Source organism: Pleurodeles waltl, chromosome 6 (genome assembly GCF_031143425.1).
Source record: "Pleurodeles waltl isolate 20211129_DDA chromosome 6, aPleWal1.hap1.20221129, whole genome shotgun sequence".
NCBI classification, from domain to species: Eukaryota; Metazoa; Chordata; class Amphibia; order Caudata; family Salamandridae; genus Pleurodeles; species Pleurodeles waltl.
In genome coordinates this window covers 129,232,656-129,246,962 of record NC_090445.1, presented here as the reverse complement: position 1 = coordinate 129,246,962, position 14,307 = coordinate 129,232,656, and the positions used below count along the sequence as shown (strand labels likewise).

The following is a 14,307-nucleotide window of genomic DNA, read 5'->3' as shown; positions in this document are numbered from 1 at the left end:
CACTCAGTGGAGCCTTGCTTGTGGCAGAGAGTAATTTCTCGAAGGAGTCAGAGGTACAAATCTGTAGAGTACACTCAGGGGAGCCTTGCTTGTGGCAGAGTCACTTCTCACAGGAGTCAGAGGGACCACTGGACAGAGTACACTCATGGGAGCCTTGCTTGTGGCAGAGTCACTTCTCACAGGAGTCAGAGGGACCACTGGACAGAGTACACTCAGGGGAGCCTTGCTTGTGGCAGAGTCACTTCTCACAGGAGTCAGAGGGACCACTGGACAGAGTACACTCAGGGGAGCCTTGCTTGTGGCAGTCACTTCTCGCAGGAGTAAGAGGACCAATCGACAGAGTATAGTCAGGGGAGCCTTTCCTGTGGCAGAGTCACTTCTCACAAGAGTCATAGGAACAAATCTGTAGAGTACACTCAGGGGAGCCTTGCTTGTTGCACAGAGTCACTTCTTGCAAGACGATGGACCAATGGACAGAGTACACTCAGGGGAGCCTTGTTCGTGCAAGAGTTACTTCTCGCGGGACTCGAAGGGACCAATGGACAGAGTACACTCAGGGGAGCCTTGTTTGTGGCAGAGTCACTTCTTACAAGAATCAGAGGGACAAATCTGTAGAGGTCCCTCAGGGGAGTCTCCTTGTGCCAGGGTCACTTCTCAAAAGAATCAGAGTAGCAAATCTGTAGAGAACACTCAGGGGAGCCTTGTTTGTGGCAGAGTCACTTCTCACAAAAATCAGAGGGACCAATGGACAGAGTACACTCAGGGGAGCCTTGCTTGTGGCAGAGAGTCACTTCTTACAAGAGTCAGAGGGACCAATTGACAGAGTACACTCAGGGGAGCCTTGCTTGTGGCAGAGTCACTTCTCACAAGAGTCAGAGGGACCAATGGATAGACTACACTCAGGGGAGCCTTGCTTGTGCAAGAGAGTCACTTCTTACAAGAGTCAGAGGGACCATTGGACAGAGTACACTCAGGGGAGCCTTGCTTGTGGCAGAGTCAGAGGGACCAATGGACAGAGTACACTCAGGGGAGCCTTGTTTGTGGCAGAGTCACTTCTCACAAAAATCAGAGGGACCAATGGATAGAGTGCACTCAAGGGGGACTTGCTTGTGGCAGAGTAACTTCTCACAAGAATCAGAGGGACAAATCTGTAGAGGTCCCTCAGGGGAGTCTCCTTGTGCCAGGGTCACTTCTCAAAATAATCAGAGGGGCAAATCTGTAGAGAACACTCAGGGGAGCCTTGCTTGTGGCAGTCACTTCTCTGAGGAGTAAGAAGGACCAATCTACAGAGTATAGTCAGGGGAGCCTTGCTTCTGGCAGAGTCACTTCTCACAAGAGTCAGAGGGACCAATGGACAGAGTACACTCAGGGGAGCCTTGCTTGTGCAAGAGAGTCACTTCTTACAAGAGTCAGAGGGACCATTGGACAGAGTACACTTGGGGGGAGCCTTGCTTGTGAAAGAGAGTCACTTCTTACAAGAGTCAGAGGGACCAATGGACAGAGTACACTCAGGGGAGCCTTGCTTGTGGCAGAGTCACTTCTTACAAAAGTCAGAGGGACCATTGGACAGAGTACACTCAGGGGAGCCTTGCTTGTGCAAGAGAGTCACTTCTTACAAGAGTCGGAGGGACCATTGGACAGAGTACACTCAGGGGAGCCTTGCTTGTGGCAGAGTCACTTCTTACAAGAGTCAGAGGACCAATGGACAGAGTACACTCAGGCGAGCCTTGCTTGTGCAAGTGAGTCACTTCTTACAAGAGTCAGAGGGACCAATGGACAGAGTACACTCGGGGGAGCCTTGCTTGTGAAAGAGAGTCACTTCTTACTAGAGTCAGAGGGACCAATGGACAGAGTACACTCAGGGGAGCCTTGCTTGTGGCAGGAGTCACTTCTTACAAGAGTCAGAGGGACCAATGGACAGAGTACACTCAGGGGAGCCTTGCTTGTGGCAGAGAGTCACTTCTTACTAGAGTCAGAGGGACCAATGGACAGAGTACACTCGGGGGAGCCTTGCTTGTGGCAGGAGTCACTTCTTACAAGAGTCAGAGGGACCAATGGACAGAGTACACTCAGAGGAGCCTTGCTTGTGGCAGAGAGTCACTTCTTACAAGAGCCAGAGGGACCAATGGACAGAGTACACTCGGGGGAGCCTTGCTTGTGGCAGAGTAACTTCTCACAAGCGTCAGAGGGACCAATGGACAGAGTACACTCGGGGGAGCCTTGCTTGTGCAAGAGAGTCTCTTCTTACAAGCGTCAGAGGGACCAATGGACAGAGTACACTCAGGGGAGCCTTGCTTGTGGCAGAGTCACTTCTTACAAGAGTCAGAGGACCAATGGACAGAGTACACTCAGGGGAGCCTTGCTTGTGAAAGAGAGTCACTTCTTACTAGAGTCAGAGGGACCAATGGACAGAGTACACTCAGGGGAGCCTTGCTTGTGGCAGAGAGTCACTTCTTACAAGAGTCAGAGGGACCAATTGACAGAGTACACTCGGGGGAGCCTTGCTTGTGGCAGAGTAACTTCTCACAAGCGTCAGAGGGACCAATGGACAGAGTACACTCAGGCGAGCCTTGCTTGTGCAAGAGAGTCACTTCTTACAAGAGTCAGAGGACCAATGGACAGAGTACACTCAGGCGAGCCTTGCTTGTGCAAGAGAGTCACTTCTTACAAGCGTCAGAGGGACCAATGGACAGAGTACACTCAGGGGAGCCTTGCTTGTGGCAGAGTCACTTCTTACAAGAGTCAGAGGGACCAATGGACAGAGTACACTCAGGGGAGCCTTGCTTGTGCAAGAGAGTCACTTCTTACAAGAGCCAGAGGGACCAATGGACAGAGTACACTCAGGCGAGCCTTGCTTGTGCAAGAGAGTCACTTCTTACAAGCGTCAGAGGGACCAATGGACAGAGTACACTCAGGCGAGCCTTCCTTGTGCAAGAGAGTCACTTTTTACAAGAGCCAGAGGGACCAATGGACAGAGTACACCCAGGGGAACCTTGCTGTGGCAGAGATTACTTCTCACAAGAGTCAAAGGACCAATCGGTAGAATACACTCAGGGGAGGAATCAGAGGGACCAATCGGTAGAGTACACTCAGAGGAGCCTTGCTTGTGGCAGAGAGTCACTTCTCACAATAGTCTGGGGTACCAATGGACGGAGTACACTCAAGGGAGCCTTGCTTGTGGCAGAGAGTCACTGCCCGAAGGAGTCCGAGGGACCCATCGGTAGAGTACACTCAGGGGAGCCCCGCCTGTGGCAGAGAGTCACTTCGAGCCATAGTGTCCAATGGACAGAGTGCACTCGGGGGAGCCTTGCTTATGACGGGATGGGTAACTGGCGCAGAGTGGACTCGGGATGGCAGGGAGGAGTTACTCCTCGTGGTCGGGAGGGGTGGAGGGAGCTCTGAGGAGCACTGCTGCCGCTCGCCGCAGGGGAAGCAGGGCCGGCTCCGCGGGGGATAAAAGGGTGGAAATGACGAACAGGGCCCTTCCACAACGAATGGCACCGGCGGTGAGATTGTGTGGCAGGCAGGAAGAAATCTCAGGCGCGATCAATAGCGAAATGAAGAGGGATTTAGATGGAAGGAGGACTAGGGGTGGGGCCGGTGTCTGCTGCTGCGCAGCGACCCCCTCAGTACGGGGTCCCATCGCTGGGCAGGGGTCTCGGAGCTGATGTCACCTTCCATCGATCCTCCAGGGCTTTCCGGACCCCGCCTTCCCTAATCCCCCCTGGGCTCGAGTTGAGTCCTTGCTGATTTTTTGGCACCATGTTTTCCACATTACAGGAGCAGTGGGAAGCTGAGCTCTGATTGGACCCGGACCGGGCACGTGCCCCTGAGTCACATGGTCCGGGAGGAAAAAGGGGGTCCTTTTTGGTGTAAATCTGGACTCTTAATTCCGTAATATATCACGGTACCTCGTAAAACCGACACTAACACGTCCCGGCCCACAAATCACCCGGCCGGATTATGAGTTCACTGTATTATGCCAATGCCCTGTTCTCCAAATACCAGGCTGCCGGGTCCGTCTTCCCGTCCGGGGTCTTCCCCGAGCAAACTTCTTGCGCCTTCGCTTCCAGCCCCCAGCGGCCGGGGGCTTATGCGCCGGCCTCCTCCGGGGCGCCCCCGTACGGCGCTTCCATCCCGGGACTCTACAGCAATGGGAACAGCCTGCACCCCCAGGGCGCCCCGGGGCTCTACCCTGCCGGCTACGGGCTGGAGGCGGCGTCCTTCAACATGCACTGCTCGCCCTTCGAGCAGAGCTTGCCCATGATGTGCCCGGGGGGCGATCCCTCGAAGCAGGGCGGCGGCGGCAAAGAGCACCCGAGCCGGGAGTCGGAGCTACAGGGAGACAGCAGCCTGCGCATCTACCCCTGGATGAGGAGCACAGGTGAGGTGTCCGGGGGCTGGGGGAGGGGCAGTGCATGTGGGAAGGCACCGGGTAGGACTTGAGGGGGTCTGTGCTGGCGCAGGGGGGTGTTACTTCCATGCAGTGATCCCTAGGTCTGGTCGGAACAGAGCGCACGGCAGCCCGGGCACCGGCCACGGGTACAAAGCAACTTTAGAAGAGGGAGGAAAGTAGCCCGGAACATGGCGACTCGCTGCCAGGCAGTGCGACCGCCTTGGGGCGTCCGCCAGCACACAAGGAAATAAGTGCAGGACGAGTGTCGCCTGCAGCCAGGGCTGCTGGTGCAGCGCAGACACAAGAGAAAGGGCTTCTAGCTCAGAGCGCCCGTAGCAGACAGAACTACTCGTGCAGAGATTCCTCAGCAAGTAGGGCTCCTAGTGCAGAGCATCCTCGGTAGATAGGGTTAGCCGTGCACAAGACCTGCAGCAGGAAGGACTACTAGTGAACAGCATCTTCAGCAGACAGGACTAAACGTGTAGAGCATCCTCAGCAGCAAGGGGCCGGCTATTCGTGCACAACACCCTCAGCAGGCCGGGCTGCCTGTGTTAGCATCCTTAGCAGATAGAGCCACTTGTGCACAACATTCTAAACAGCAAGGGAGTGAGTAGTATCCCATGTAGATGGGGTTAAACTTTGCAGAGCATCCTCAGCAGGAAGGGCACTCTACTCGTGCACAACATCCTCAGCAGGCTGGGCATCCTGAGCAGATAGGGCTACTCCTGCACAGCACCCAGCAGCAAGACTACCAGGACAGAGCACCCAAGCAAGAATACTACGGGATCCCTAGCAAACAGGGCTACTTAGTACATATGGATACTACTGTAGAGCATCCTTAGACGAAGGGCTTCTAGGAGAGGGCTGCTGGTTCTGAGTATTCTTTGCAGAGAGGGCTGCTGGTGCTAAACATCCTTAGCAGACAGGGTTTCTAGCATTCTAGGAGAGGGCAGCTAGTGCTGAGTATCCTTCGCAGACAGGGCTTCTAGTATTTCTAGGAGAGGGTTGCTGGTGCTAAGCATCCTTAGCAGACAGGGCTTCTAGCATTCTAGGAGAGGGCTGCTAGTGCGGAGTATTCTTCGCAGACAGGGCTACTATTTCAGAGTATACAGAGCAGACATGACAAAGAGTGCAGGATATCACCAGCCGACAGGATACTAATACAAGGCACCGGAAGCACAGAGCTGGCAATCTAAAGGCAGATTTTAGAGTTCGTGAGATGGCTTGGGCGAATAGAAAAATGCATGCACATTGCCAGTGGCACTTACTGTTGCTTAAGTCGAGAGAAGACAAGGGTGGTATCAGGGCAGCTTTGGCTCCCGAGAGTCGCCCAGGGCACCTCTAGCACCACAGTGGTATGGCAGATGTTTGTGGTATCTCCGACAAAGGAAGGCTGAGTTGGACACCAAGGGCGGACACGCGCGAGTAAGCGAGGGCACCCCTGGAAGTTGGGAGCTGTATAGGGTGGGTGGAGACAGTCCTTTGGGGCATATTCGGGTGCATGACGCAGCCTGCATCACCCTCGGAAAGTGAAAGCTAGAGAAGGGACCTCCTGAAGCTGAGAGGGCGTGGGGCACAGGAGACTGGAAGTGGAGATATTTATGGACGTGGAGAAGTGACTGACCTGCTAGTGCCCAAGGCACCTCTTATTGGGACACAGAGACAGAAATGCCCAGGTGCCCTGCTGGTGGGAGGCAGAGACAGATCTGCCCGGGGCACGTCTTGTTTGGAAGCAGAGACAGAAATGCTTAGGTGCCCTCTTGGTGGAAGGCAGAGACAGATCTGCCCAGGTGCCCTACTGGTGAGATGCAATTGTGTCTATTCAGATCTACTGTAGCCCAGAAAAAAATGCCAAACATACTATGAGGACCTGTTAGCCTGGCACTTTAATTTCCAAGACAGTACCACCCTCGCAGTTTTCTACCCGAGACACCCCAGTCCCGAAGGGTGCAACTTTATGGCCGGACTGGTGCTCCGAGTCTGGCGCGCACACCCCAAAGGGTGAGCCAGAAGGGAGATATGGCACGGATTGTCCAAAGGGGGAGGGGTATTCTCCTGCCCGCCCCCGCCCACACACACACACACGAGCAGTCTCTTGCACCCAGACCCCCGTAAAGCCAGCCCGCGCGGAATGAAATATTTATTAGCGCGGCTGCTGTTATCCCAGCGGCCGTTCGTCTTCCCGGAAAGACAGAGCAGCAAATAATAGCCAATGGGTTTACAATATTAGCAAGTTTATTATTTCATTTCAGGGGGAAATATTTATTGTGAGCGAGAATGTATTCCAGAAGAGGCTGTTTGCCAAGCGTAACGTTTTGCAAGTCTATTCTGCGATGTTTACTAATAGGACAGGGGCATTTTTATTTCCTCTGGAATTACGACATCTGTGCAAAGGGATTCGGTGTGTGTGGGGGGAGGGTCTTTTGGTAAAGGAGCAGTCAGCACTCAGCAATGACATGAGAGGGGCAGACGTCTAAAAAAAACACCAAGCAACCCAAGCACTAAAACAGAAAACAGAAAGGAATCCATCCTCTGTAGTGACCACAGGGTCCTTTTCTTCCGTAGACACGTCCAGAAAGTTTAATCAAATCCAAAGATAAAAATCTATTTTTGAGCTGCTTTCTTTCATGGTCCAATTGTGCACTGAGCTCCACCTTTCTAACAAGTGCTACTCCCGAGACATATCGATTATCGTTGCGATATATTTATATTCCAGTCGTCGGCCTTGCGGTGTCTGTATTTGGAATACATCCGTCTCGCCTTTGTTGATGGTTCGTAGGCACCCTGCCCCCACCTGCTCCAGCCTGTTGGGATCCCCGAGTGTGAACTCAACCAACCATTAAAGAACGTTTAATGCTCACCCTGTGACACCTAGAAAGTCACCAAAACTCGGGGGCTGGTGCTACCCACGCCCGTGTTTTTGCAGAAACGTCATATGCAAAGTATATTTACTATAGGTTGCGTGGACCTTCCGCATTATAAATGAAGCACTATATATGTGTTGACATATACTACACCCATCGCGTGGGTATTTTCCTTGTTTGCGAGAACGGCCATGTCACAAATACATCACCAGGTGCGTTTAGAGGCCTCACACATCGGTCACAAGTGAAGGCTTGCACGCGTGTGACTGGTGTGAGCTGCTTACATACATGCCATCATATATGAGAATGCACAGTCATCTCTTTGGGCGGCGGCCTGTTCACATGCAGCCCATATAGCACACACTGGAACATACGTACTTCTTATACACTGCGAGTACGGGTGTCATCGGCCCAAGTATATTGCTTTTCGAAGCTGATTTATTCGAGTGCAAATGCTTCTGGTTGTAAACGCTTCCTGTCCGCCCTTGTTCCCGTTATTAAATTAGGCCCCGCTTTGCTCGGAGTTTAGTAATGTGGGAAGTAAGCAGGATGCCTGTTGAGTTGGCGCAGACAAGGCCGCGGTGGTGTTTGCTCGGTGATTTGTTGTGCCCCGGCCCACAGGCTGTAGAGGACGGGCCCCGAGCCCAAGGCCTCGCATGAACTGTTGCCTGAAAAAAGCTTCCCAGTGGACATTTGCTTCCAGGCTCCGAGGCGGTTTATGGCTCTGGGTTTTACACGCTCACATTCCATGATCTTTCCCCCTTTGGGCTCAGTTTGGAGTCACCCCAGACAAAATCTGCTCCTTCGAAAATGTCCTAATTTCAGGGCCCGTGGTCTTTCTGTCAGTCCCAAACAACAAGGAACGATTACTTTGTGGCCAGAGTCAACAAGTTTCAAGAACAACCTTGAAAATAACTTTCTTTTTCACCCTGTATTTCGCTATAGCATTGTTGTTCGCTTCTGTACTCATTAATGCAGTGGGTTTCAGACCAGTGACTTCCATTTTTTTTTAAATTGTATTCCTAAATTGAAGGGAAAAAGCGTCGCGCAGAACATGCCCCCTGGCACAGTGATTTTCAGCACCATCAGCACGCACTCACGCTTCATTGCCACAGAAAGAGTTACCGGAGGAAGAGTCCACACGTTAAGTTTTAATTTCCTTTATTTGCCTCAGAAGTGAAGAAATTACAAGGACCTTGTTTAACAGTAGCTTCGGCTTTTATTAGGGCCCGCAATCATGTTTAACGGCGCAACAATAAAAACAAGTTCACAGACGTAACATTTAGCCTTTCAAATAGTGAATAACCACATTCCTGATTCGCTTCTTGTAAAATAAAACAGAATGGAGTTGATATCTGCTTTTTTATTATTAAATCTGGAACACGCTACGCTTTCCCAGTATAAGGGCCGGTGTTCCCATGCCCTACATAGAACAGACATGTTCCTAAAGGTACTGAAAATTCAGGTGCTTAGAAGACTAAACACCAACGCTTAGTTCTTACACTTCCGCTGACCAGAGGTCAAAGGTCGGATCTCTGAATATTGTAACCCCTGACAAAAGAGTGAAAACATCGCATGTTCGGCATCGCAAAATAGTACTATTTGTAATTTTCAGTCCTCCCTTTAGTGCCAAAATGAAAGGGCATCAAACTGGCACCTATTTAAAATTATGTTTTCTATCCAGCCGTTTCTCTGCCCGTACAACGGGACTGCGTGGTCCTGTTTATTGGCAGTACTACTACCTTATGCGAGGCAGAACTCGGGGTACCTTACCTACTATTACATTTCCAATAGTGCACTTACAGTAAGTAGCAAAAATGCATTACTAATGAAATGTAACGGTATATATACTTCCTCTGAATTCTAACTGATTTTCCTGGCATTTCATGATTTCCTTCCTATGATGTTTTAGCCAGATTAAAAAAAATGCTTAGAGGCACATTCCTAATTGATGCACCGTTATTGGTTTGCTCTTTTGGGTTTTCCAACAGTACATTGTACCTTAAACTAAACCGTAAAATTACATTCCTGCCCTAAAAGGAGGGCCTCTTGTTTCTGTTGCAACACCGGAAATGCCCCTAGAAGGCCAGCCTCGCTTGTGCCCTCAGCTGAGCAGAAGCCACGATCTGGTTGGTGAACTGCAAGAGCCGACAAACGTACTTTACACACACCCTCTTAAGTTTAGACACAGTGAATATGCACACAGCCAGAGTGGCATGTGTACACATGGGGGGACAGGAAGTGCTCCAAAGCAGAATAACCAGTGCGGCCACTCATAAGAGAAGACTGCGGGGAGTGTGGGTGCTGATGCAGCTGAAACAAGGGTGGGCTGTGGTGAGTGAGTTTAAGACAAAACACGAAAACACCGCAATGAACCCCGCAAATGAGATATCGTTTCTGCCTGAATTATGCATCATATGAGGCGAGGCAGACTCACACAGATCTGCTTGCATCAAAGTTTCGAAAATCGTATTCTCTGCCTGAAATGGAGTATATGAGGCCTACATACAATTTTTTTGTTTTTTGGGGGGGGAGGAGGTTGTAGGTAGCAAACGTGTCGGACCATAAATATTTTTTAAAGGGACGGGCTATTTAATACGCTAACAAAAAAATTAAAGTTAATATACATACAGTTAAAAATGCTAAATGGCCTCGATTCTGCCTTAAACATTTTTGTGCGTTTCCTACAAATTACATTTTCTTTTTAAGAATTTTAACTTACGCACTCTCTCTCGCTATATATATATATATATTAATTGTTTACAAATAAGACACATTTTGCGTATATTTTTAAGAAAGAGATGCTTTCTGTTTTTGTTTCCTCGTACTTTGGTGTGAACGCTCCCTTAATTTGCTCTGTTTGTTGCAGGGGCAGACCGGAAGCGAGGCCGCCAGACCTACACCCGCTACCAGACCCTGGAGCTGGAGAAGGAGTTTCACTACAACCGGTACCTGACCCGGCGGCGGCGCATCGAGATCGCCCACGCCCTGTGCCTCACCGAGCGGCAGATCAAGATCTGGTTCCAGAACCGCCGCATGAAGTGGAAGAAAGAGAACAAGACACCAGGAACTTCGAACAACCCAGAAAAACCCGAGGGCGAAGAGGACGAGGACGACTGAGAAGCCTCAGCACTGGAAGAACACAGGAAACCCGAAAAACAGCCCCTACAAAAAGACCTTGAGCCCCGTTTCCTCACACTGAAATAAAATATACTACCTATTATTTAGAGTCAACCCTTTTTGTATAATAGAACGATTACAAAGCTACCTATCTGCGGTGTGTCTACATACAAACAGAAAATAGAGCGTTTTTCTATGTCGGTCCTTGGTTAGTATTTGTAAAAAAAAATCCTGTTTGTAATTTGTGTTGTGTGTGGCGCCTAGAGAAAACGTGATGTAAAATGTATGAAGGAAATTAAAGTGTAACTTAGCAAAAATAAGAAAAAGTTGAATGTACATATATATGTGAGTTCTATAAATTCTTGCTCGTGCATCTCATGTTTTCCCCCGTGTTGTTCTGCTTGTCTGCTGTGTATAGCTCTGAAAATGTAGCGAGAACACCGCTGGACCATGTACTGTGTATAATTCCCGTAAATAAATGCATCTTCTAGCGCAAGCAAAGAGCGTGTGTATATGGAGCTGCAGCCGCGTATTTAATAGTAGCTTCTTGCATTTTCACCGTGTTTATTAGAATTACTTGAGTACTTATGCAGTGTTGACCTATGTGAATATCATTCCCAATAAAAGGAAACGAAATATCAAAGCACGCGCGTCCTCTCGTTTATCTACATGAACCCCTTGAAGAGAAGCACAAGTTGGATGAAGTATTAGTCAAAGCTCGAAAAAATATTTTTTAACTTTGGTCATATGGGCCTTAACAGTGAAAAAAATGTGTAGCTCATTTTGTAATACATCAATAATAAGTCTAATCACAAGATCTCAGGCTAATACAATATTATTTTCTGAAATTGCTGATACAAAGTATCACTTTAAAATTAGAAAGTAATTAGCAATTTACAAAAGCTGTATAGACATATAGGGTCACAACTTCTACACATTATATACACATGTGCGTGTTTTATATATAGTATCTATAATATATATAAATACACACACACATATTATATATAGAGCTGCATTGTGTGAATACAGGTTGTTCGTTTGAATTATAATTTTTCTGGGGTACACTCCCACCTCTGTGGGTGTACTGGATGCTGAGATGAATTGCACACACACACGCATATTGGTGGTGATATACACTGTGCGTTATGCCCTCCTAAGAGAAGTTTAAAGCGCCGAGAGGGCCAAAAATGTGTCTGTGAGAAGGCTTTTTAATTTTATCACAATCATAAACTGGTGAAAGGTCCGTTGCGATCTTTTCAACCTTCTTAAAAAACAGTTATTGCCTTAGGTTTTTATTATTGGGCCAAAACTGCCTCTAATGCTGTTTTTCCATTAAATGCGTTAATGTAGAATTTAGATATTTTCACTTTTTACAGATGTCTGTTTTGTTGAGCGATTATTAAAATAGCAAACCTTGGTGTGGCGCGGCTTCAAACTGCAAACACACCTGATTTTTCAGATTACGCTGTGTAATTACGGTAGTTTGCACCCAGGAGTTGCGTATATTGGCGAGATTTGACAAGCACGCATCTTTTTAAAGGTTCGCCGAGCCTTCCCTAACTTTAGGTCAATATACAAACATGTCCTCGTTCTGTAGCAGGGATATTGTTTTTATATATCCAATATTTTGCAACAAGTTCGGAAGCAGAACTGAGCGACGAAACATGGCCCTTTTTACGTAAGGGAGTCTCGGCCATTCCTCCGCCTAAGGTGTGAGCTACGCGATATTTGACAACTCTGAGGCTACACCTTTTGAGGGGCTACCAATAAAAGAAACTTCTCTGGCTGTGGTGCCTTGCTGACGTAGATAAGACGCAAAAACAACATCTTCAAAGAACCCCTATTGAGGAGGGCGGCACTGCGCCATTTTGTTCCAGAATATTCGAGACGCAGTACCCCGTTTCCATATTGGGACGTACCACAATTTCGCAGACCCCTCTCAAGCGCAAATACTCTCTCCTCTTGTTTCAGTGAAAAAATATATATCAAAATATCATATAACGATCCTTCTTTTGAAAACCCCAAATAAACAGGAATTCAGTTTGGAAGTATAGGAATACCTGCGCTGGAAAAGAAAAAGAAGTAATCAGTGACCTGATTGAGGTTTAAAGTGGTACATTCCTTATGAAAATCTAAACATTTCCGCTCTAAACTATCCATTTAAAAACTGTGCTAGAGTCCAGACCCCGCAATCGTACACGGCTATATGGAAAGAACTGACAGCGAGGAGGCCGCCATTCGACACACAGATCTTTATTTCGAAACCAGTGCAAGGTGTGCACAAATGCCCCCAAACTGGCTTTTGCCACCTCTCCAATGCAGTTTTTTTCAGTTTTTCAAAAGAAGGAAAGATGGCGGCGGAGAAAAAGCTGCTGCTGAGGCAGCCATGAAGAAATGCAATAAATTCCTTGTTGTTTTATGAAAATTTACAACTTTGTGATAGAACTTTATGAGTGGCTGCGAGCTGGGATTGGCCAGGGCCGGTCATGTGGACGGGTAGCCGTGATCATGAACTTTTTATGATTTCCCATGTGGGCAAACTGCAGCAGTCTTTTGGCCACAGCACCTGGGGTCGGAGCACTGTCCTCCTCCAGGGCTGCTCCCCTTCCCAGGTCTGACACCGGGCGCGGCTCGGTGGGGCTGGAAGGGGCGCGCTCCCCGCTCCCCTCCCCGGTGTGGGATTACAGCAGCCGTGCAGGGTGACCGTCGAGGCTCCGCCAGCCTTGGTCACATTGCTCAGGCGAGGGGGAAGGCGCTCCATTTTCCATGCAAATGACAGAATTGCAAGGAGCCCCTCACGAGTGGAGACGGGCGTGCGACGGCGACCAGGTTGGGACAATATCTGTCACTTTTAGCCAAGCAATATCGTATCTTTTACCGTTATTTCCCGTTTTTCGCTTTCGTGAACCTGAAAAAGAAAGGTAAGAAAACAATATTCGATTTATTTCCAATTCAGTTTATTTGGAGGATGGCACAATCCTACATATACAAGATATATATATATATATTATACGCACATATATGTGCTTACATTAAGAAGCAAATAGATTGACGAGGATATTTATGCAAATAGATGCGAATGAATGTATTAATATTTACTGTTTTACGTAAATCTATAATATGTAAAATTATGCGTTACATATAAAAACAGGAACGAACAGGTGCCTGCTTTCTAAATTCAACGAAATAAGGCAAATGTCTCTTTGCAGAACTGGTTTGATTGATTATACAATGCAACAGTAGTATTTGACACGTGGGATTGACGGCTGTTTTATAATATCCAGATATCTTTTTTAAATTCAGGACTGTGTGATCTTTTCCAGATAAGGTTGCTTTCGAGGTGCGAGGTCTGTCTACCAATTTTCGTTGTATCTTTTCTTGTGGTCCCTCGGACTTGGGGAGGGGGTGCCTGCCGCTCTGTCGTCATCGGGGTTTCTTCAAAGTGGGGAGGGGGCTTCGTCGGTGAAGGGAGGTGGGGGTCTTCGACTATGCTGTAATACAGAAGGAAAGAGGGGTCGGTGTTATTTCAAAACAAGGGTAGGCAATCCCATGATGTGTGTAGTGTGTCTCTGCTGTGTGCCGCGCGCAGTCAGTCTTTTGTGGTTCGTCCTTGGTGTTTAAACGGCGCCATTAGGCGGCTCTCTTTCGATAAAATGCCTGCAAGAATTATGACATCTTTCGGGAAATTTTGCACTATCAGACTAAAACAGCAGTGACGAAAAATGCTAACCGGCTGCTTTATATTTACGTTATTTATGAAAGCTTAAGTTATCGCTCATTGATAAACCGATCAAAAGTAGCAGAATTATGCAAGCATGCCATGCGTTTAAAAGACCTGCTTAAAAAGTGGCTCATTTAAAAATAAAAAGCACCCACACTAAAAGCAAAATGTGTGCACAACAAATACATTTTGAATTCAATTTT

The 14,307-nt window shown here is 48.3% G+C and overlaps 2 protein-coding genes and 1 long non-coding RNA gene across 4 annotated transcripts in view; 2 read left to right on the top strand and 1 right to left on the bottom strand.

The window, feature by feature from the left end:
- The first annotated feature begins 810 nt into the window (after positions 1-810).
- HOXB7 (homeobox B7) lies at positions 811-11,024 on the top strand. Its single transcript, XM_069237568.1, has 2 exons — positions 811-4,384; positions 10,130-11,024. Exons 1-2 carry the CDS (start codon positions 3,964-3,966, stop codon positions 10,378-10,380), a joined length of 672 nt encoding a protein of 223 aa, XP_069093669.1. The 5' UTR covers positions 811-3,963; the 3' UTR covers positions 10,381-11,024.
- A 1,901-nt stretch (positions 11,025-12,925) lies between these two features.
- Positions 12,926-14,307, top strand: part of HOXB3 (homeobox B3) — a 67,093-nt gene continuing 65,711 nt past the window's right edge. For both annotated transcript variants that reach the window (XM_069237551.1, XM_069237546.1), the window contains exon 1: positions 12,926-13,304. The gene's annotated coding sequence lies outside the window, so the exon portion shown is untranslated. The remainder of the gene's footprint in view (positions 13,305-14,307) is intronic.
- Positions 13,324-14,307, bottom strand: part of LOC138299350 (uncharacterized) — a 30,887-nt gene continuing 29,903 nt past the window's right edge. Inside the window, exon 2 of the long non-coding RNA XR_011204739.1 lies at positions 13,324-13,874. This is a non-coding gene — a long non-coding RNA (uncharacterized lncRNA). The remainder of the gene's footprint in view (positions 13,875-14,307) is intronic.

Bases quoted from the DNA above. Each gene is read 5' to 3' on its own strand.
- HOXB7 (XM_069237568.1), top strand. From the start codon at position 3,964: ATGAGTTCACTGTATTATGCCAATGCCCTGTTCTCCAAATACCAGGCT. The intron at 4,385-10,129 runs GTGAGGTGTCCG...TGTTTGTTGCAG, and splicing joins CCCCTGGATGAGGAGCACAG to GGGCAGACCGGAAGCGAGGC.